Here is a 22789-nt window from a genome sequence, read left to right as displayed (position 1 = left end):
AGTTGTTCCACGTGTAGCTGTATTTCTGGTGTATCCGTGGGGAGGAAGGTGATCTCCGCGTCTTACTCTTCCGCCATCTTACCCGGAAGTCCAACTTTTCTTTTTTGATGGCCATTGAGATACAAATTTCCAGACTTTAAGTCAGGCTAAGAAGGTCAATTATGACCTAGCAACACATACTAGAGCAGTCTTTCTAGTCCCTATAGTATATTCCTCAAAATTGATGTTAGGTCACTAATTTTATTTAACCCTTCTTAGCTCAGAAAATCTATTTAATGTACCAACACTAAACGATAGTTATGATCCAATACTTATCATCAAATTAGAGAGAAAACAGTGAAAAACTAATGGAAACATGTAGAAAAGTATTTATTAAAATATATAGAGTTATTTTGACATTACAATGTGAAGTAGGTAAGAGTATTCTGTACATAGAATAACTACTTTAATTTTTTCTATACACGTTATGAGATTAATGCTTGTCTTTATTCTCCAAATACATTGTTTAATCTCACTGACTTATTAGAGATGTTAATTTTCACAATAGGTCCATGGAGGCATCTAATTCTGCTTTTATGACTCTAGTTCTGTTCTAATAGATTCTGTCTTCTTAATAAGTCACTGAACAAAGTTGTGTGCTCTATCTACTACAGGATAACACAGAATAATGTGTTTCCTGATTCATAATCTATAGGAAGTTAAACATTCTCTATATTACAATATGATTAGTCTTCCTTTTCCAGTGAAATGCAGGTTTAAATATTCAGATTCAATGTCTGCTATAAATCAACACTCACATAAGGAACATATTATCTCAATTTTGTTTCCTAGCTTATAAAACATATAGTCCTGTGCACAGGGGAGTTGAAAGGTAGGGTCAAAGAAGCAATCAACTAAAACTCATAAGAGTGTTCCTTACTTTCCAAATTTACCTATTTTATTTCCATAGAGGTTATCCAACTAAAAAATGCATTACATATAGATAAATAAAATTTTAAGTTGTTCAGCTACACTTTATTCCACTGTGGAATTCATGCAGTTTGAGGAACTAATCAATGAAGTAGCTTGGAATCATAGAAAGAACAGTAATAAGTTATTTTTGAAATAGTTATTATTTCAATTACAAGTGCAAATATCAAGGTAGTTGCAGCTATAAACATTTAGCAACTGAATCTTGAACATGAAAGTTTTTAATATGAAGAAGTAACCTGTTGAGAAAAAAAATGTGGAGAAAATTATTCCTCCCCAAGATGGACTGTTGTTTGACCACATAAATATAACTTTATACTGTATCTTGGAATTTGCAATTGGGCCTGCAGAGCATGATATTTGCAGGATGGAGGAGATGGTAAAGGGAGAGAAAGAAAAACATAGGAATATGGAGATGATTTTAGTGTATTGGAGTACAAGGCATACCACTAAACCAAATGGTAAAGATGAAGTGGATCAGAATGGTTGTATTTGGAGGCACAGGTCCTAGGCGATTGAGTTAAGATGGGACAGTGGATGAGGAGTCAATATAATCTCCATAGGCAAATTTCAATTCAGCCCTTACTGCTGCAAAAGTGTTTCTGCTATAAAGTCTCATGTTTTGTTCCCCATCCCCACAGGTGACCAAGTCACCCAAATTCTGTAAGGTTCAGTTTGTCCATTAAAAAATGTGAAAAAAATCACTTTATGTATGATTATATATATTTTTTTCTTCCAAGAGTTAGCAATACCTTCCTTGATATACAAAGGATATGAGGAATTACTTTTACAAATCTTACCGTAGAAGCCCAAAGTTCTACTAATAAAACAATGTTTCCTGCTAAAATGCTAATAAGCTTTAGAGCAGTAACCCAGTAATTGATTATCAATCAATTATAGCTATGTTTGAATTATGCAACCAATCATTTTCATTACAACATTTAAAATGAGATCCACTAGTAATTTTTGTAGTTAGATAAAGCTGGCTCTTAGAAATTAAGAGGAGAGGGTTGGCAGGACAGAAAAAAGATGGAATTGGGGAGAAACTAAAACTTTCTTTTATTGGTAGAGTAAACACAGATATTGAGTAAATAGGCAAAAGCAGGACATTGCTAACATTAGGCTGGTTGGGGGCGGGGTGGGGAGAAGAAAGGCAAAATAATGGAAGCTAGAGATTTACTGAAAACAAAACTTTTTCTTTTTCAAGTTTTAATCTGAGGTGGAGCCACATTTACTACATGTAAAGGTAAAATATATTGATGATCTATCTAAATTTGAATCACTCAAAATTTTCTAATCTTATTATAGTTAACAATTTACTTATCTATAACACTACTTATCTGTGTCCTTGTATGTTTCACACATAATTTCTCATAGAAGACTAATTCTAATACACATTAAGGAAACCAAAGTAAACTTGGTCAGCATTTTAAACAGCAATTTATGTTTTCAAATATATACATATATTTCCCCTTGAATGTCTATTTCCATTTTGTGAATCTAATTGGCTCTAAACAGATGTAGTGATACTCCAGTGAACATTTTCATTTCAACAATGACTGGGACCACTATTTGCAATAGAGTGAGTGGAGGTGGGAGATGCTAAACATACTGTAATGGGTGGTTCTGGATGGACCACTGTTATGCCACCCAAAGTGCCAATAATGTGTTTTTTTAGATACATAGGATTCATGACAGGGGCACTGTTATGGACTAAACTGTGTACACCCTCACAAATTCATATGTTAATGTTCTAATCTCCAATGTGATTCTATTAGGAGATGTAGCCTTTAAAAGAGGTAATTATGGTTACATGAGGTCCTTAGGATGGAGCCCTAATCCAAGCCCTAAGAGGACTTGTATTTTCATAAGAAGAGGAAGAAATACCAGAGATGTGTGTGCACAGACAAAAGGCCATGTGAGGACACAGCAAGATGGTAGCCATCCAGAAGCCAAGGAGAGAGGCCTTGGGAAAAACTAAACCTGCTGAAACTTTGATCTTGGTCTTCCAGACTCCAGAAATGTGAGAAAACACATTTGTGTTGTTAAAGCCACTTGATCTGTGGCATTTTGTTATGGCAGCCCTAGCAGACTAAGACAGCCTTTATAATAATATAGGTAATTACTTTAACAGTATGTTGAAGACTCCATTGTTTAGCTGACCCAACTCCCAATTATAACACCTTTCTTTTAGTGGTGGTCATGAGACATATTCTATCTAATGAGACATAATTCTAATTCTGCTTCGTGGAGTTTTTGAAAAATGTGTATGGTATTGTTGGAAAAACAGACAAATTAAGCTTAAACAGCCTAATGCTCCTTTTGTTCTTTTTGTTCTCTTCATGTTCTAAAGGTAGATGTTAGGGCAACGTCTTAGGAACACAAGATAATCTATATGAAGACAAAAGCCAACATGTTAAGGATGAAAGAATATCAGGAAAAACAATTTGGACACCTGACTATATAGCTGAACAGTCACAGCATTCCGACATATGCATGCTGTATTAATAAAACTCACTAATAGATGCAGAAAAGATACAATTTGAAAGAATAAATATTTGCCATCATCAACTGAAATTAATGATTCTGGTTAAAGTCAATATAACATTTGTGTTATTTCCAATATCAACTCTTTAAATGGCCAAGACAAGCACAGCTTTTAGTTTTAGGTAGAAATTATACATATAGAGAGTATATTAAGCATATTTTTACAACTTGTCATTGAACTTCAAGGTTCACCATGGGATTTCATTGAGGTTACCTACAAATTCTTACCATTCATCTGGATTTTGTGCCATAAAATTTTCTGGGTGCAACTGTAGGCCACAATCTGCATTCAAGTTCTTTTATTCCAGTTTAATTCCCACTAATTTGATTTAAGTGTATGACCCTTACAGAGAGACTCTTTCCCTTCCAAAGAGTTTCCAGATGGTCAAATAAGAATGACCAAGAAACCTGGTTTGACTACTGAAACACCATCAGATTCATAGAGAGACAAGTGAGCCTTTCAGAGTTCTTTTAGAAGGGAGGCATGAAGTCTCCATAGCAGATTACCCATAAGACACACACAGCTGTTCATCGTCCCCAGCTTGAAACCTGCAACAAAGAGTGGTCCTAGGAAGGGGATATCAGTTGGAAATGTAAAAGACTGAACTGGTGTCTAAAATTAATTGTTGACGTATGCTACTCAAAATTAGACTCCTTTTTACTATCCCTCAGAATTGAGATGTTTGGATACTACGTATAAAATAGACAACTGATGGAAACATATTGTACAGCACAGGGAACTCTACCTAATGCACTGTGGTAACCTAAATGGAAGAGAGGTCCAAAAGGGAGGGGATATCTGTATGTGTATGGCTGGCTCATTTTGTTGTGCAGTAGAAGCTAACACAATATTGTAAAGCAACCATACTCCAATAAAAATTATTTTTAAAAAATGAAAATATTTAGATGTTTGTGTTTAAAAGCAGCAACATTATAATTTAGAAAATTGTGGATTTGTGGGAAAATAGTTAAAATTCATTAAGGAGCAATTACACTATTTTCTAAAATATAACAAACTTGGAAAGTATTAATAGGTGTTCAATAAACATAAATATGAAATTGAGACATTATGGGCCTAATCATAAACATTAGTAATCAGAAGGGAAAAAAATAAATTAAAAATAAAATGATCACCTAAATTTCCAAGGTTTGCCTGATGTGGAGAAAAAAAATGAGGAATATTTTTCAATCTGTTTTGTGAGGCCACCATTACACTGACACTATAAAACAAACAAACACAAAAAAGTAATCATGCCAACTAGAAGCCAGAAAAAATTTTAAATTCAGTGTTACATTTCAAAAATTGCAAGAAATGAGTAAGTGTTGGAATACAAAAAGATATATGTGAATTAAAAATGATAGCTGCACATAATTTTGTCACAGAAACAAATTTAAGGGAATTTATTAAACATATTAAAGTGAATTTTGAAAGGATGGAAAATGAAACAAAATTAAAATAAATAGAACTGACAAAGTATTATGGAGATAATCATAATCATTAGTAAATAAACCTTACAAATTTTAATTAAAATTGTCTTCCACTTTTAACATATTCCATAGTAGACACAAATACTCAATGGTTCTTATGGCAAAGTTGTTAACAGAAATCACTTCTAGTGGACTTTGAAGTCATTTTCAGATGAAGGCAAAATCTATCAGGTGACTTCCTTCATCACTCTGCAACTAGAGGACACCCTTAATCCCCTGCATAGAAGACAAGTCCCAAGGCAGCTTTGAGCTGTCCAAAGTCCCATATTAGTGCTAATTAAACTTGAAGAAATCTATTCCCTCTTTCTCAAGTTAAATGTGGCCATTCTTTTTAAAATGTCGATTAAGGTGATTTATATTGTAAAATCCATATTAAATAATAAATGTATTTTGAGTTAATAATAATTTAATAACTCATGAAAATGAATAATAAAGTAAATTTGAGATGTGATTTGTTTATCCTACCTACAGTAACTAAAGTTGAGAAGATAGCTTAGCTTGAAGTTACCAAAATCAAGCAGAGTGGAAGGTGAAATATCCTGCTAACCTTGTCAGAAAAACAGGGAAAATGATATCTCATTGCTGAAATGTTGCTAAGTTTAGAAATCACAAGATGAAAACCATAGCATTATTTTGATTATGTACACTAAGATTTTACAAAAAACAAACAAACAAGCAAACATTCTACATCATATAATGATGAATTTCAGCAATGGAAAATTAACATTTGAATTCCTATGAAAACACGTTATCATTATTGTTACCTAATATGCATTCACTTCTGATATGTCTATGAATTCAATGCAAATTTAATGCAACTTGAAAACACTGTGCAAAATGATAATAAACAGGGTACTTACACTTCTATATTTCACGATGTATTCCAAAATAGGGGCCCCTCCATCATCCTGTTTGGTGATACTGAGTTTAAAGCTCTTCCCACTGCTTGGCTGTCCATGTATCGATGGAGGACTTGGTTCACCTATATATGCAATACAACATTCTTAATATTTGCACAGACCTCATATATGTAGAGAACCTGAATTTTAAGTAAAAAAACACTGTCATGTAATCAAAATGTATGATGTTATCCTGGGTTTATCACTTTCTACTTGCCCTTTGTTGTGATATAAACTCTGATCCTCTTTTTACCCATCCAAGAAATAGAAACATTCATAAATCTGGAAGTATCATGCCAAAATTGTGAAAACTCAGAATTAAATATAAAGTTTATATTGCAAATGCTCTGAGAATAGAACTCATTACATTACACAAGTGTACAACTTTATTTCTTGTATTAAGAGTCTACTCTCATTTTTTTCTAATATAAATAGTTTGTAAACATTTTGTAAATATTTATGAATATAAATATATTGTCATCAAACTATATAAAATATATACCTACCAGGAAATACAATAGCTTAGCAATTAGTTATCTGCTTTAATAAACAGTTTTTAGCTAGATGCAGATTTTAACAAAGAAATTTTGTAGTATCCAATCCATAGGCGGGTTACAAATCTGTCTTTTTTCTTTTTTTTTTAATTCTAGTTTCATGAAAATACTTCCTTTTAGAGTTATTATTCATATGGAGATGCTCTTATAATAAAGATATTTGTAATATTTTTAATATGAACAGGGATCTACTGAAGTGGAAGAATTTTCTATATGAAGGATGCCATCACTGCTTGGCAACTTGGAATGGGAATTCTCTGTCCTGTGTCACTTATGTGATGTCCTTGGGCATGCACTGGCATACTTTGCCTCTGTTTACTCTAATTCCCTATGGATATGGATATGATAAGGTAACACTAAGAAACTTTTAGTGGACATGATTTAATTTGCAAGGTTTCAGAAGACTGTAGTACCTGGCCTACTCAGAGGAATGCCAAATGACAGACAAACTAAGCAGAATATAGTGGAGAGGATGACATGCCTCCCAAACTAGAGAATCTGGGGTTTTTCTCAGCAGATTACCTTTATTTCCAATACAGCATTTATAAACTTAAGCAAGTGAGTATTTTATTTTAGAAAAGGCAAATCATTAAAGAAATATGACAATTGAAAGTGTTGGCATGCAAGTAAATAGTAAAATAGCCTTGTATATATAGTACAACCATATAGAAATAAGGTAAGTGGAGAAATTATACAGTGATTGTTCATTAAAGTTCATTAAATTCGTGTGAAGGTATTATGACATGACATGATTTACAAGCAACATAATGTATTTTCAATAAATGAATTAAAACTACTCCACAAAACAGTACAATAATGTCTTAAACTAATTCAATAAGAGAATATGAGAAAAAACTACGAAGGGTGGTGCTGCTGAGGACTATAAGCAGAGAAGGGATAGATCTCCATTTAAATAAGGCAAAGTCGTTCTAGATTCATTTTAGTCTGAATGTAGGATTAGGAGTCAAGATGTACTTGCAGTCGTCCTGGTGATAATAATAAAGAGGAACTGAAAAAGACACTGGCATCAGGAACGGAGACAAGAAAACACATCTGACATTTTTCGATAACCAACAGAAAAGAACTGGTCACAAATTAGGATAAGATAATTATTGCTGCCAATTTGCCTACCCTAATGTAAGTATATGATAGACAGGGTTATGTATAGATTATACGGCGTTTGTTTAGTCACACTCAAGTTTTCTCACATTTTTAAACAATTTATTCAACATAAAGGAAATCTATACTGTTTTAAGTCTATCTAACTTCATGTAAATGCAGTTGACTTCACTCCAAAACAATATAGTAACAAGAAGGAGGCTGCAATAGTTATTCTTCTGCAGTCACCACTGCAGTGGATTAATTTAGTATACCTTTTTCTCACACTTAGAGTCTACGTAATTCATGGAATAAAGGCAATGGTCATGCTTCAGCAAAAGACTAGAACATTAAAGATGTTACATAGATACTTTTCTACTCTCTCACAGAATATAGTCTGAGCACTACAATTTAATTAATCAGACTGAATAAGTAAGATACCTTCCTGATTGGACAATTTCCTGAGAGCAATTTTACTGTATATATTGCAGTGCACTTTTCTTTTTCCCTTGCTCCAGCACAATGTTACTTTTTATAAATCTGAGATGCCACCATCTTCAGAAACCACTTCAACAAGGGCATAATTCACTTCCTCAAAGTGTTGAAATGTCTCCCTGCATTTTAAAATTCCACTTAAATTTGCAAGTGAAGAGCACAGCAACAAAGAGCAAAACAGAGAAGATTACTTACGAACTGGCAATGTTTGGAAAATTTCTATTTTACTGTAGTCTCCTTGTCCTTTTCCATTTACAGCTGCAACTCTGATTTCATAAGTTGTATTTGGTTCCAGGTTGCTCAAAACAACAATTGCTAAAAGAAAAAAAATATGCCTATGATTAATGCATTTTAATAAGTAAAACAAATCAAATTATTACAAAGCTGAGTGAACAATATCACTGTAAATCTTTCCACGAAATACCTGAAAAAAATAAGAAATACACATAAGAAGACAATGATTTGTGAACAATCCTCTTCTTCATCTCTATTTTAGCTCTCTACCCACATGGAGTAACTTTCAAAGAAGAAAATTAGTAGCTCCTTTTGTGATACTTACAACTCACAAGGTAGAAAGTAAAATATTTTCTTTTGTCTTTTTAATATTCAATTTAAAAAAGGATTTAAATAAAACATCTTTACAGCATGCATTCTCAAATACTTTGCCTACTCAAAATAGATGATTTCTACAGAAGTTAATGGAGATATAGAATTCAATATCTAGAAGTCTGGCCTCCAGTATAAGGTGTTTGAGTCACATCAAAGAAGTGTCACTAAGTTGACTACTGTAATAGTGGATCATTTGTTCAATAATCTCAAATCAAATTAAATTATTTTTAACACTAGCTTGGAGCTTGTCATCTCTTGTATTTTCTCTCTGAATTTCTTCTCAATTATATACCATAACAAGCCTGGATTCAATATGACACAAAGGAGAAGAAAGAATCTGAAAAAGTACAGGGATATAAAAGTTTATTAGAAACATCCCTTGGGAGTGTCAGCCCCTTTAATTTGCCAGAAAGTTTTAAATACAATTGCAGATTTCAAAATTTCGCATCTTTAAAATTCCTTTGGTGGAGCTAACAAAATTTCATAGTTGCTTCTTTCCTTACTGTTTTTGCTAAAAAGGGCAAAAATTAACTAGTGGAAATGGCAATGCCTTGATGAACAATCAAAAGGAAGTTATGTCTGGCTTACATAATAACTTAAAGTCAGATGATCAGTTCATAATAGAAGACATAATCAATCATAAAATAAAAGACTAAACCATAAGTAATCAGGATCATGTTTGTAGGACTATTGATTAACATGAACAATGACTGAAGACGATACACAGTCAATAAAATTCCAATATAATTTATTAACATGTTTCTAATAATTAATATATATTCACTAAATAACATTTTTCATTTTATGTTGAATGAAAACACTTAATGAATTTGTTTTGATACTTCCTTGTGCTCCCTTCTTTTCCCTAACATTATCATATATACCAGATAAATATTAATGGCAAAAATATGGTTCAGATATCAACCAGACCTTATTTAATCTAGTATAGATGTTTCGAAATCATTAGAAAGGATACATTTCCAATTAGTGAAATTTATGTTTGTATTTCTCAGTTTCTATACCTTGTAAGAAAACTGAACTTGCTTTTGAGAGTGCATGACCTTGTCAAGCCTCAGATGAAAACACATCGTGTCAAAGTTAAGGAGGCCAACTGGGGAAAAACGGATTGGCAGGGAAATACAACTGATTAGAAGCTGCAAGGTAAATCAGAAAATTAAGACTTGAATTCAATTAGTTCTGACAAGCTAACAACCTGTGAGCTTTTTCAGGAAATCCAAACCCAGTTGTCCTGGAGTCAGTGAAATACATAATATCAGCCCAAGAAAAGAAGATGACTACAATGGAGAAACCGTTAGTGGACAGATGACGCTGGTCATGAAGATTATGGAAAGGGAGAGGGAATCAAACTAAGAGTTAGGCAGCTAAAATGCTAAGAAGTTGGAATCCTATTGACCTTACGAGAGAAACTTCTGCTCAAGGTCAGCATACGAAGGAATTCGAGAGTTAAAAAATTCATCATATTTTATCATTTAATCAGTTAATAAATATAGCAAATTTAAAGCCAAAGTGAGCTAGACCTGCAGAAATTAATGCCTTATGAAAGTGTGTTTATTCTTCAGGACTTGTAATAAAAATGCTTGGGCCATTGGACAATAAATACTGTAATGGAGTAGTTTGTATCTGATTATCCTCTTCTTTACCCTAATGAAGAATGACTTGATGTAGCATGGACATATGAGAGACTCCAGCAGGAAGTAACCAGACTGCAATAACCTTTGTAATAAGATACTTAGTGATGAAGACTTTAGACTCATGAAAGAAGTCATGTGGCTCTGGGCCAGATTCCACCACTGACTGAGATTCAACCAAGTCTTAGGACTGAGGTGGTCTCTCAACTTCTAAAAAGACACTTTTATTAAATGTAATAGAAGCAAAGTATAAAAATAAGTTGAAAGAAGGTATAGATAAAAAATTGTGATTCATGAAATAATCACCCCTGTATATCAATTATTTATGCAAGTGGGGATATTATCTACAGACTGTGAAATGATACAAAATAATGGATCATCTAAAATTTATTCATCTTTAACTTTCTGTTTAATGGAAAAATATTTTATGTTTACAGGCAAAATAGTCTTAGTGATACTTATAAATCCTAACATTTACACAGATAATCTATACAGACAGTAGGGTACACAAGAATATATGAGAGTTTGCCACAGATGCTTTTACTGCTACAGATAACTTTGGTATGTGACATGCTCTATGATGTAAAGATGCAGCTGCTACCATCGTTTTAATATCATGAGATAGACTGTAACTCAGCTGTGTGGAACTGGTAATGCTTAGATTCAATTGTTTGTCTTTATGTAATCAAACAAGAAAAGCAACAGAATTTAAATCACACAATTTTAATAGTAAATAAAATTCTTCATTTCATCAGAAGTGTGGAGATCAGACTCTTCATCCTTTTAGGTTAAAAATGCATAACAATAGAGCTATCAAAGTATCAGAGCAGATCAAATCAGGGAAAATTGAGGAAATTACTTGGATTAAACAATTAAAACAACACACACACACACAAACACAAAGCAAAGCAACTCCATATTTTACTTGAATTATCTGAGTGATTCTAGTAAAACCTCTTTCTGGCTTGGATTGCCAGCATTCCTCTTTCTCTAGCATTTCATAGGAATTGTGAGTTTTGGGTGTCCCTCTACCTCTGCCAAGGGGAAACCTATTTCTTTAATTGCGTTCTGATCAAGTCAGAACTGATTTTCCCCATGTTTCCTTTTATCTTTCTGTTCTGTGTCAGGAGTCTCCTCTTTACTGACTGAGTTTCACATTAGGGCAGTTTGCCGAGGAGAGGAGAAAAGAGGGCAAAATGATGACTGAGCCGTTATTACAACATTGGGCTAAAACACTTAAACATAAAGTGGATGAGGGAGGCCTTATAGAGGACCTTCCAAATGATAGGGGAGAGGTGTGGAAATAAGCCCATTAATGCCAGTTTTACAAAGTGATATACAAGAAATCAGTCTGTTTTTGAGTTCTGACTCTAAAGGTTTTGGTACAATAACCCTTATTATGAGGCTTATTAACATTGTATGAACATAAAGATTACTGTGTGAAATAGAAAGAACTCTATAAATTGGGACTAATTTAAAGAGAGGGAAAGGAAAATATTCAGGGGAGGCAAAGCCTACGTCTGTAATTTGACTTGCCTTTCTTTAATGAGAGGATGTATACATGAAGTCATCCATAATTTACTGGCATATTACCAAACATAGGGTTTCTGAATACACAAGGTAGGGCTTGAAAGCAAACCACCAATTGAAACACAAATTCTGTGTACTCTATAATAGAGCACCTCAAATTATGAAGTTAGTTAATTAAAGACGTTCTTTTCCCAAATGTGTCCATACAATAGAACAACAGAACCACAAACTAAGGTGTGGGAATGGGTTCTTTCTCTACAATTTATTAGAAATTCAAACTCAAAAATTAGGTGGAAGTAGGTCTAGATTACAAACCATTAAAAGTTCTCTAAGGACAAATGGCGTACATTAAGGTCTTTCACAGTTATATTCAGTCAGCATGATTTGGAAACCATACTGCAATTCTTCTGAAAATTATAAACAATAATGAATTTTTCTTTGACATGGCAACAGGGACAGGTTCTATTAAAAAGCTAATTTCCCTCACTAATATAATGTTTCTGTTTGATTTAAATATAATTAAGTTTCATAAATGGCCATTTTGTCACCTGGCTATAAATGTAAAAAGTACAGCAAAATACTGAAATGCATAAAAACAATGGCATTTTAACTGGCAAATGAAAGGGAAATAGGAACTTTTTAAACTTTATTTTTACAAGTATGGAAATTATATTACTAGAGAAAAATCTGAAGTTGTATTCTCTCTTTAAGAAGGGAATCAAACTTTATTAAAAGAAGTTGAACAAAATAAGTTTAGTTTGATCAGATAATGAATTGTACATTCCTCCATTTGGCTGTCAAGAGAAGCAGAGGCTACAGAATATTTACAACACTTGGAGCAAAATAAGTTACATATTTACAAACTAATTATGCTGAGCAAAGGTCTAAAGTGAGATTAAATTTAGCCATGTTTTCTTAACTCTCTTAAACACCAGATGTCTCCATGCATTTTTCCTGTCATTCAATGTAGGGAGATAAGGACTCCCTCGATGTAGAACTGCTGTATCATCCACCTAAAATGAAACTGTTCAGGTTGTCAAGAACTGTGAAACATGTCAGATAGCTATGGGAAATCACAAAGCTTGTCTAGGAAAGAAGTGATCATTCGAAATAACACTTGTTGTTAATCTCCTTAGATAAATCTGAAAACATAATGAAATCCCCGAAGTTTCTCAACTGAGATTCAGCTTTTGTTCTCTAAACAATTAAAACGAGATTAAAAAAAAGCTTTCTTTTTGAGGGAGAGAATTCTGACTCCTTTCTGCAGAAGTTTGCAATAGGCATAAAAAAAAATAAAAGTAAATTTTTACCTTTTTATTGCTAATGTAGAATTTTTTAATACTTTGACTCCAGTTATTCTTTACATACATAAGAATGGCTTCAGGGATAGTTTCATTATTAATGACAAGTGTCTTTAAGTTTTCTTAAGCAGTTTATGTAAATAATCATCTCAGTTCAATTGTATTTTCATTTATTTTTGAAAATATAAATTTTTATATTTGTACAAATTATACTGTGTTTCAAGATTCCATTAGTTGCAAAAGAATATGATCTCACCTTTTTAAAAGTACCTTGGAGACTTTTATGGATCATAATATAGAACTTGTATAAATATATATTATAATATAAATAACATTTGTGGATATATTTTTGTAATAAATAATTCATATGAATATATATTTTGATGAACAGTAGAAAGAAAAATTAACCAGATGATTATGTGTTGTTTGTATGGGGCTTTTATTCAATGTATTAATGACACTATTTTAAAATCACAGCTCATCATTTCTGAATCTTCATAATTATTTCTTTACTATATTTCTATTTATGTTCTTTTTCATCAGAGTATAAACTATGCATAAAAACAATATGGTCATTTAATATTTAGTTTTAACTGATGCAAGATTTTACACAGAAGTACTTGTTGTCCCTTGAAATTAAATGGCTTCTTCTTGAAATATACTCTCTTTGTAAAAACCTTGATTTGAAAAGAGAAAAGTTCCATCAAAATTATTTTCATAAACTAATCATACTTTTTAAATTTAAAATATAATATTTCTTATCAAAGAGAAATTATTCATTAAGGGGAGCACAATTGATTTTTTTTTAAGATCCACTTAGTATGTAAAATATGAGAGATATATAATTACAAAAAATTTTCTTCTATAATCTAAAACAATAGGTTTTTATAAAATACCCATGAAATCTCTTGATGATTAAAAGTAATCAGAATATTATTTTTCACTCACAAATATGCTAATTTCTCAAAATGTCTATATGAACAACATTCTTTTTTATGTTATAAGCTTTTTTTTTTTTTTTTTTTTTTTTTGTCAGGGAGCATAAGTTAAGCTTTTGTAATTAAATACTCCTCTCCGTACCATGGCTATAAAAACTCTAAGCTTCGTTTTAGTTATTTAACCTCTTAATAATATTTATAAATATATTTCTGTTATTGATTGTGCCCCCTATTTTTGTATTTGAATGTTCCACTGTGAGAAGATTTTATTGTAAGTATCTTATGAACAGAACACACATCATACATATCATATATGTTATCTCCAATCCTCACAAAGCCTAGATATTTCAAATGCAGAATGAGAAGTCAATAAAGAGTTTTTTAATTGACATAAAAATATATGCTAAACAAAAGGTCATTTGAAAAACTGATTTGGGGGGGATCTTCAGGATGGCAGAGGAGTAAGACATGGAGATCACCTTCCTCAACAGAAATACATCTACATGTGGAACAACTCCTACAGAACACCTACTGAATGCTGGCAGAAGACCTCCGACTTCCCAAAAGGCAAGGAACTCCCCACATATGTGGGTAGGGCAAAAGATAAAAGACAAAACAGAGACAAAAGAATAGGGACAGGACCTGCACCTCTGAGAGGGAGCTGTGAAGGAGGAAATGTTTCCACACACTAGGAAGCCCCTTAACTGGTGGAGATGGGGGGTGGCATTGGGGAAGGCTTTGGAGCCATGGAGGAGAATGTAGCAACAGGGGTGCAGAGGGCAAAGCAGAAAGATTCCTAGAAGGAGGATCAGTGCTGACCAGCACTCATCAGCCTGAGAGGCTTGTCTGCTCAGCCGCCGAGGTGGGTGGGTGCTGGGAGCTGAGGCTCAGGCTTCAGAGGTCAGACCCAAGGGAGAGGACTGGGGTTGCCTATGTGAAGACAGCCTGAGGGGGTTAGTGCACCACAGCTAGCCTGGAGGCAGTCCAGAAAAAATTCTGGACCTGCCTAATAGTTAAGAGACCATGGTTTTGGGGTGCACCTACCTTGTCTGCCCACAGAACGCAGAGCACCATCTTAAGGAGCTCCAGAGATGGGCGTGAGCTGGAGCTATCAGCTCAGACCCCAGAGATGGGCATGAAATGCTAAAGCTGCTGCCAATGCCACCAAGAATCCTATGTGCAAGCACTGGTCACTATCCACACACCCCCACCCCTGGGAGCCTGTGCAGCTCACCCCTGTCAGGGTCCCGTGATCCAGGGACAAATTCCCTGGGACAACACACAGCGTGCCTCAGGCTGGTGCAACGTCATGCCGGCCTCTGCCGTGTAAGCTCATGCCGCATTCAGTACCCCTCCCTACCACTGGCCTGAGTGAGCCAGAGCCCCCTAATCAGCCACTGCTTTACCCCCTCCTGTCTGGGTGGAGAACAGATGCCTGAGGGCAGCCTGCATGCAGAGGCAGGACCAAAACCAAAGCTGAACACCAGTAGCTGTGCAAACAAAGAAGAGAAATGGAAATTTCTCCTTGCAGCCTCAAAAGCAGTGGATTAAATCCCACAATCAACTTGCTGTATCCTGCATCTGCGGAATACCTGAATAGACAATGAATCATCCCAAAATTGAGGTGGTGGACTTTGGGAGCAACTGTAGACTTGGGGTTTGCTGTCTGGACTGATTTGTTTCTGATTTTTTATGTTTATCTTTGTTTAGTTTTCAGAGCTTGTTATTACTGGTGGATTTGTTTATTGGTTTGGTTGCTCTCTTATTTTTATTTTATTTTAATAGGAACATGCACATTGATAATTACCTTAAATGTAAATGGATTAAATGATCCAACCAAAAGACATAGATGGGCAGAATGGATACAGAGACAAGGCCTGTATATATGCTGTCTACAAGAGACTCACTTCAGACCTAGGGACACATACAGACTGAAAGTGAGAGGATGGAAAAAGATATTCCATGTAAATGGAAATCAAAAGAAAGCTGGAGTAGCAATTCTCATATCAGACAAAATAGACTTTAAAATAAAGACTATTACAAGAGACAAAGAAGGACATTACATAATGATCAAGGTATCAATCCAAGAAGAAGATATAACAATTGTAAATATTTATGCACCCAACATAGGAACACCTCAATACATAAGTCAAATGCTAACAGCCATAAAAGGGGAAATTGACAGTAACACAATCATAGTAGGGGACTTTAACACCCCACTTTCACCAATGGACAGATCATCCAAAATGAAAATAAACAAGAAAACACAAGCTTAAAATGACACATTAGACAAATGGACTTAATTGATATTTATAGGACATTCTATCCACAAACACCAGAATACACTTTCTTCTCAAGTGCTCATGGAACATTCTCCAGGATAGATTATATCTTGGGTCACAAATCAAGCCGTGGTAAATTTAAGAAGATTGAAATCATATCAAGTATCTTTTCCAACCACAATGATATAAGACTAGATATCAATTACAGGAAAAAAAGACTGTAAAAAATACAAACACATAGAAGCTAAACAATACACTACTGAATAACCAAGAGCTCACTGACGAAATCAAAGAGGAAATAAATAACTATTTAGAAACAAATGACAACAAAAACACGAGAACCCAAAACCTAGTCCTCTCACTGGAATGCAGCAAAAGCAGTTCTAAGAGGGAAGTTTAGAGCAACACATACCTACCTCAAGAAACAGGAAACATCTCAAATAAACAATCTAATCTTACACATAAAGCAATTAGAGAAAGAAGAACAAAAAAAAACAAAGTTAGCAGAAGGAAAGAAAACATAAAGTTCAGATCAGAAATAAATGAAAAAGAAATTAAGGAAATGATAGCAAAGATGAATAAAACTGAAAGCTGATTCTTGGAGAAGATAAATAAAATTGATAAACCATTAGCCAGACTCATCAAGAAAAAAAGGGAGAAGATTCAAATCAACAGAATTAGAAATGAAAAAGGAGAAGGAACAACTGACACTGCAGAAATACAAAGGATCATGAGAGATTACTACAAGCAACTATATGCCAATAAAATGGACAACCTAGAAAAAGTGGACAAATTCTTAGAAAAGCACAACCTTCCAAGACTGAATCAGGAAGAAATAGAAAATATTAACAAACCAATCACAAGCACTGAAATTCAAACTGTGAAGAAAAATCTTGCAACAAACAGAAGTCCAGGAACAGATGGCTTCAAAAGCGAATTATATCAAACTTCTAGAGGAGAGCTAACGCCTATCCTTCTCAAACTCTTCAAAATATAGAAGAATTTTGAAGAGTTTGGTATCACCCTGATACCAAAACCATATAAAGATGTCACAAAAAAGAAAACAACAGGCCAATATCACTGATGAACATAGATGTAAAAATCCTCAACAAAATACTAGCAGACAGAATCCAACAGCACATTAAAAGGATCATACACCATGATCAAGTGGTGTTTATCCTAGGAGAACAGGGATCCTTCAATATACACACATCAATCAATGTGAAACACCATATTAAGAAACTGAAGGATAAAAACAATATGGTAATCTCAATAGATGCTGAAAAAGCTTTTGACAAAATTTAACACCCATTTATGATAAAATCTCTCCAGAAAGTAGTCATAGAGGGAACCTACTTCAACATAATTAAGGCCATGTATGACAAACCCACAGCCAACATCATTCTCAGTGGTGAAAAACTGAAACAATTTCCTCTAAGATCAGGAACAAGACAAGGTTGCTCACTCTCACTACTATTATTCAACATAGTTTTGGAAGTTTTAGCCACAGCAACCAGAGAAGAAAAAGAAATCAAAGGAATCCAAATTGGAAAAGAAGAAGTATAACTGTCACTCTTTGCAGATAACATGGTACTATACACAGAGAATCCTAAAGATGCTACCAGAAAACCACTAGAGATAATCAATGAATTTAGTAAAGTAGCAAGATACAAAATTAATGCACAGAAATCTCCTGCATTCCTGTACACTAATGGTGAAAAATCTGAAGGAGAAATTAAGGAAACACTCCCATTTACCATTGCAACAGAAACAATAAAATTCCTAGGAATAAACCTACCTAAGGAGACAAAAGACTTGTATGCAGAAAACTATACAACACTGATAAAAGAAATTTAAAATGATACAAACAGATGGAGAAATATACCATGTTATGGGATTGGAAGAATCAACATTTTGAAAATGACTATACTACCCAAAGCAATCTACAGATTGAATGAAATCCCTATCAATCTACCAATGTCATTTTTCACAGAATTAGAACAAAGAATTTCACAATTTGTATGGAAACACAAAAGACCCCAAATAGCTAAAGCAATCTTGAGAAAGAAAAGTGGAGCTTGAGGAATCAGGCTCCCTGACTTCAGACTATACTACAAAGCTACAGTAATCAAGATTGTATGGTACTGGCAAAAAAAAAACAAAAAAAAAAACAAAAAAAACCCCCCAGAAATATAGATCAATGGAACAGGATTTAAAGCCCAGAGATAAACCCACACACATATGGTCACCTTATCTCTGATAAAGGAGGCAAGAATATACAATGGAGAAAAGACAGCCCCTTCAAAAAATGGTGCTGGGAAAACTGGACAGCTACATGTATAACAATGAAATTAGAACACTTCCTAACATCATACACAAAAAATAAACTCAAAATGGATTAAAGACCTAAATGTAAGGACAGACACTATAAATCTCTTAGAGGGAAACATAGGCAGCACACTCTATGAGGTAAATCACAGCAAGATCCTTTTTGACCCACCTCCTAGAGAAATGGAAATAAAAACAAAAATAAACAAATGGGACCTAATGAAACTTAAAAGCCTTTGACCAGCAAAGGAAACCATAAATAAGACAAAAGACAACCCTTAGAGTGGGAGAAAATATTTTCAATTGAAGCAACTGACAAAGGATTAATCTCCAAAAATATACAAGCAGCTCATGCAGCTCAATATCAAAAAAACAAAAAACCCAATCCAAAAATGGGCAGAAGACCTAAATAGACATTTCTCCAAAGAAGATATACAGATTGCCAACAAACATGAAAGAATGTTCAACATCACTAATCATTACAGAGATGCAAATCAATACTACAATGAGGTATCAACTCACACTGGTCAGAATGGCCATCGTCAAAAAATCTACCAAGAATAAATGCTGAAGAGGGTGTAGAGAAAAAGGAACTCTCTTGCACTGTTGGTGGGAATGTAAATTGATACAGCCACTATGGAGAACAATCTGGACCTTCCTTAAAAAATTAAAAATAGGACTACCCTATGACCCAGTAATACCAGTACTAGGCATATACCCTGAGAAAACCACCATTCAAAAACAGTCATGTACCACATTGTTCATTGCAGCACTATTTGCAATAACCAGGACATGGAATCCACCTAGGTGTCCATCAACAGATGAATAGATAAAGAAGATGTGACATGTATATATAGTGGAATATTACTCAGCCATAAAAATGAATGAAATTGGGTCATTTGTTGAGACGTGGATGGATCTAGAGACTGTCATGCAGAGTGAAGTAAGTCAGAAAGAGAAAAAAACAAATACCATATGCTAACACATATATATGGAATCTATAAAAAAATATATGGTTCTGAAGAACCTAGGGGCAGGGCAGGAATAAAGATGATGACATAGAGTATGGACTTGAGGACACAGGGAGGGGAAGGGTAAGCTGGGATGAAGTGAGAGAGTAGCATTGACATATATACACTACCAAATGTAAAATAGGTAGCTAGTTGGACGCAGCTGCATAGCACAGGGAGATCAGCCCAGTCCTTTGTGTCCACCTAGAGGGGTGGGATAGGGCGGGTAGGAGGGAGACACAAGAAGGAAGGGATATGGGGATATATGTATACATATAGCTGATTCACTTTGTTATACAGCAGAAACTAACTCAACATTGTAAGGCAATTATACTCCAATAAAGATGTTAAAAAAAAGGAAAAAAATGATCCAATAAAGGACACTTGCTAAATCTACAGTTTTTATCCTTTATCACTAATTTATTGAGTCTCTTCTTGTGTTGCTGAATAATTAAATCACATTTTACTTCTCCAAGTAAAACTTTTTGCCTGTGCAAAAAGTCCACCATTCAATTCCCATTTGATGGTGTGTCATTGAATACTTAGACTTGGCCAGTTTGGGTGTACTCTACATTTCATAGATAAATAAATGGAGGCTCAGAAGATCAACCAGCCAAGAAATGCAAAGCTTGGATTCTCTATCTTAAAGTTAAATCTTTGTATTGTCCCACACGTGTATCCCAGCCTGTAAAACCAGAGTACAGAAAATCACTTGTAAGCAAGGAATCTAAAAAGTCCTCATAAACCTGAACATGAGGAAAATGTATTCTCTCTTCTCAAAGACATTAATTACATATAAAAATAAAAACTATAAACTAATAAAAATGATAACTCTGTATATACATTTCAAGATTTAACCTAAGCTTTTAGAGGGCACAACCTCTTTCTTGGAATATTTTACTTATTCCTGTATTCCTGGATTCTCATCTGAATGAACAATGTAAATCCGTGCTGATGATCTTCATAAATTCTCATCACTATAAGCTGGATAAAACTCAGTGATTTTTCCTTTAGTTCACAGGAGCACATTATATTTACAGCAAGATGCAATAATGAGAATTCAGAGCAAATCAGATTAAACAATCTGATTATTAATAGTTCTGATTCTTAAGCCTTTCACTTTAGAAGAGAGACATTTACCAGTCACTTTTGCCTATTGTGCAGAAGTGTAAAATATGAAATGACTGTGGATTACATTTTTCTTCCTTTTTTTTGCAATTCATAAGAGCTTATTGCACTTGTGTTTAACATAGACAGATAATTTTTGCAATCAATTTCTCTTTTGCCTTTCACCATGTGAAATATAGCCACTTAGAAATGATAGCCATTTTTATTTAGGCATATTTATGTTGGAAATTGTATAATCATAAAAAATATTTATTGTAAAGAATCTTAAAAAATCATTGGAGCTTATTAAATTTTAAAAATCTGTAGCAGCTTAGATCTAACACTAAGTAATGATTATTTTAAATTATTTCTAAAATTGTGAAACTGAATAGTATGACATGTGGAGGGAAATCCAGTTTCACTCAGGCAACTATAAGTAACATGGATTCAAACATGGAATAAAAATCTTAAAGTGTAACTTGAAATGATGTTAAAATATCTTTTAGCTATTGGGAAACTACAAGATAATTTTTAAAAACCCACAAAAAACAGAAAACAAGCAAACAAACCAGAACACCTTTTTAGACCCATTTCATTACAAGTGGTAGGCAAAGAAGTTTGTTGAGAAATGATATATTACATGAAGTAGCTATCACAGATTCATATCATTGGATCACATGAATTCTTTAATCATTGTTTATGAAAGATATCTGCTAATAAATCACAAAAGAAAATGTATAGCAATATGTGTTTTGAGAACACCCATAAAAGAAAAAAACACAAAGATAAGAGAAAAATAAAAAAAAAGAAAATTCATTTTTATAGTTAAAATAAACCACTCTATGTGTGTGGTTTGAAAGGAGGGGAGACAGAAAAGACCTAAAATTATCATCATGTTATATGCAGTGATATCTTCTGAGGTGCATTTCCAAAAAAAATTTAAAAAGGAAGTTTTTAAGTAACATAAAGACATATTGATTATTTCTTTATTTTTAGTGGCACCATACACAACATAGAAAATTCCCCATAAATTTAGGAAAGTCACAACTTAGAAAACATCATAATATGGCAAAGTGCATGTGAAGAAATATTTGTATGGGCTTACTTTAGTTAAAGTTTGATGCTCATTCTCATTATTTTTACTCTATATTTTATTTTATTTTATTTTTTTGTGGTATGTGGGCCTCTCACTGTTGTGGCCTCTCCTGTTGCAGAGCACAGGCTCCGGACGCGCAGGCTCAGCAGCCATGGCTCAACGGCCCAGCCACACCGCGGCATGTGGGATCTTCCCGTATGGGGGCACGAACCTGTGTCCCCTGCATCGGCAGGTGGACTCTCAACCACTGCACCACCAGGGAAGCCCTAATCTATATTTTAAATATCACTGGCCTTCTTTTTAAATACTAACAGAAGCAAAATGTTTCATACTCAACAATGATCAAGGAAGAAATTTTATAGGAAATAACTTTAACAAAATGTTTCCATTAACAATTACTTTCTTTTTGAATTTTGTAATTCAGATTAAAAGAAGCCCAATCCTGTATATTTTCATTAAAAAATTAATTGACAATTAATAGAAATATGACCTCTTTCAATATTATGTACTCCATTTAGAGATGTAGCACTGCACATATACATGTTCCTCAAGTACCAATGAAGAATCCAGGAGCTATTGAATAACCTGAAATCTATTGCATAACTAGTGGGGTTTTAAACAATAAAATTTCAGGTGGATATCAAATAACATGTGTCCCATTATAGAACTGGTTGGATCAAATTACTTTATGGATTCTAATAGGTTCTTTTATGCAATGAAGAAATATCTACCAATAGTCAGAGCTGCCATATTGAATAATACTGACCTCATAATAAATGTAAATAGCTCTTCTTGTAGTTGTATATGATACAATATATGCAACCTTACACTGTGTCCATAGTGAATGGCCTTTGTTATTCTGGTTCTTGTTGAGAAAAACTGTCAAGTT

At 33.8% G+C, this 22789-nt stretch overlaps 1 protein-coding gene across 4 annotated transcripts in view; it reads right to left on the bottom strand.

Moving 5' to 3' along the window:
* NCAM2 (neural cell adhesion molecule 2) overlaps positions 1-22789 on the bottom strand; it is a gene marked incomplete at both ends in the record, with an annotated part of 489199 nt that overhangs the window by 49857 nt on the left and 416553 nt on the right. For all 4 annotated transcript variants that reach the window (XM_082625378.1, XM_082625379.1, XM_082625381.1 and 1 more), the window contains 2 exons: positions 5865-5986; positions 8246-8365. In XM_082625378.1, the coding sequence (XP_082481504.1) occupies positions 5865-5986; positions 8246-8365 (242 nt within the window). The remainder of the gene's footprint in view (positions 1-5864; positions 5987-8245; positions 8366-22789) is intronic.

This window comes from Mesoplodon mirus (assembly GCF_964341445.2).
Source record: "Mesoplodon mirus genome assembly, chromosome: 6".
NCBI lineage: Eukaryota > Metazoa > Chordata > Mammalia > Artiodactyla > Ziphiidae > Mesoplodon > Mesoplodon mirus.
The sequence above is the reverse complement of the archived record's forward strand: the minus strand, read 5'-3'. Positions and strand labels throughout refer to the sequence as shown.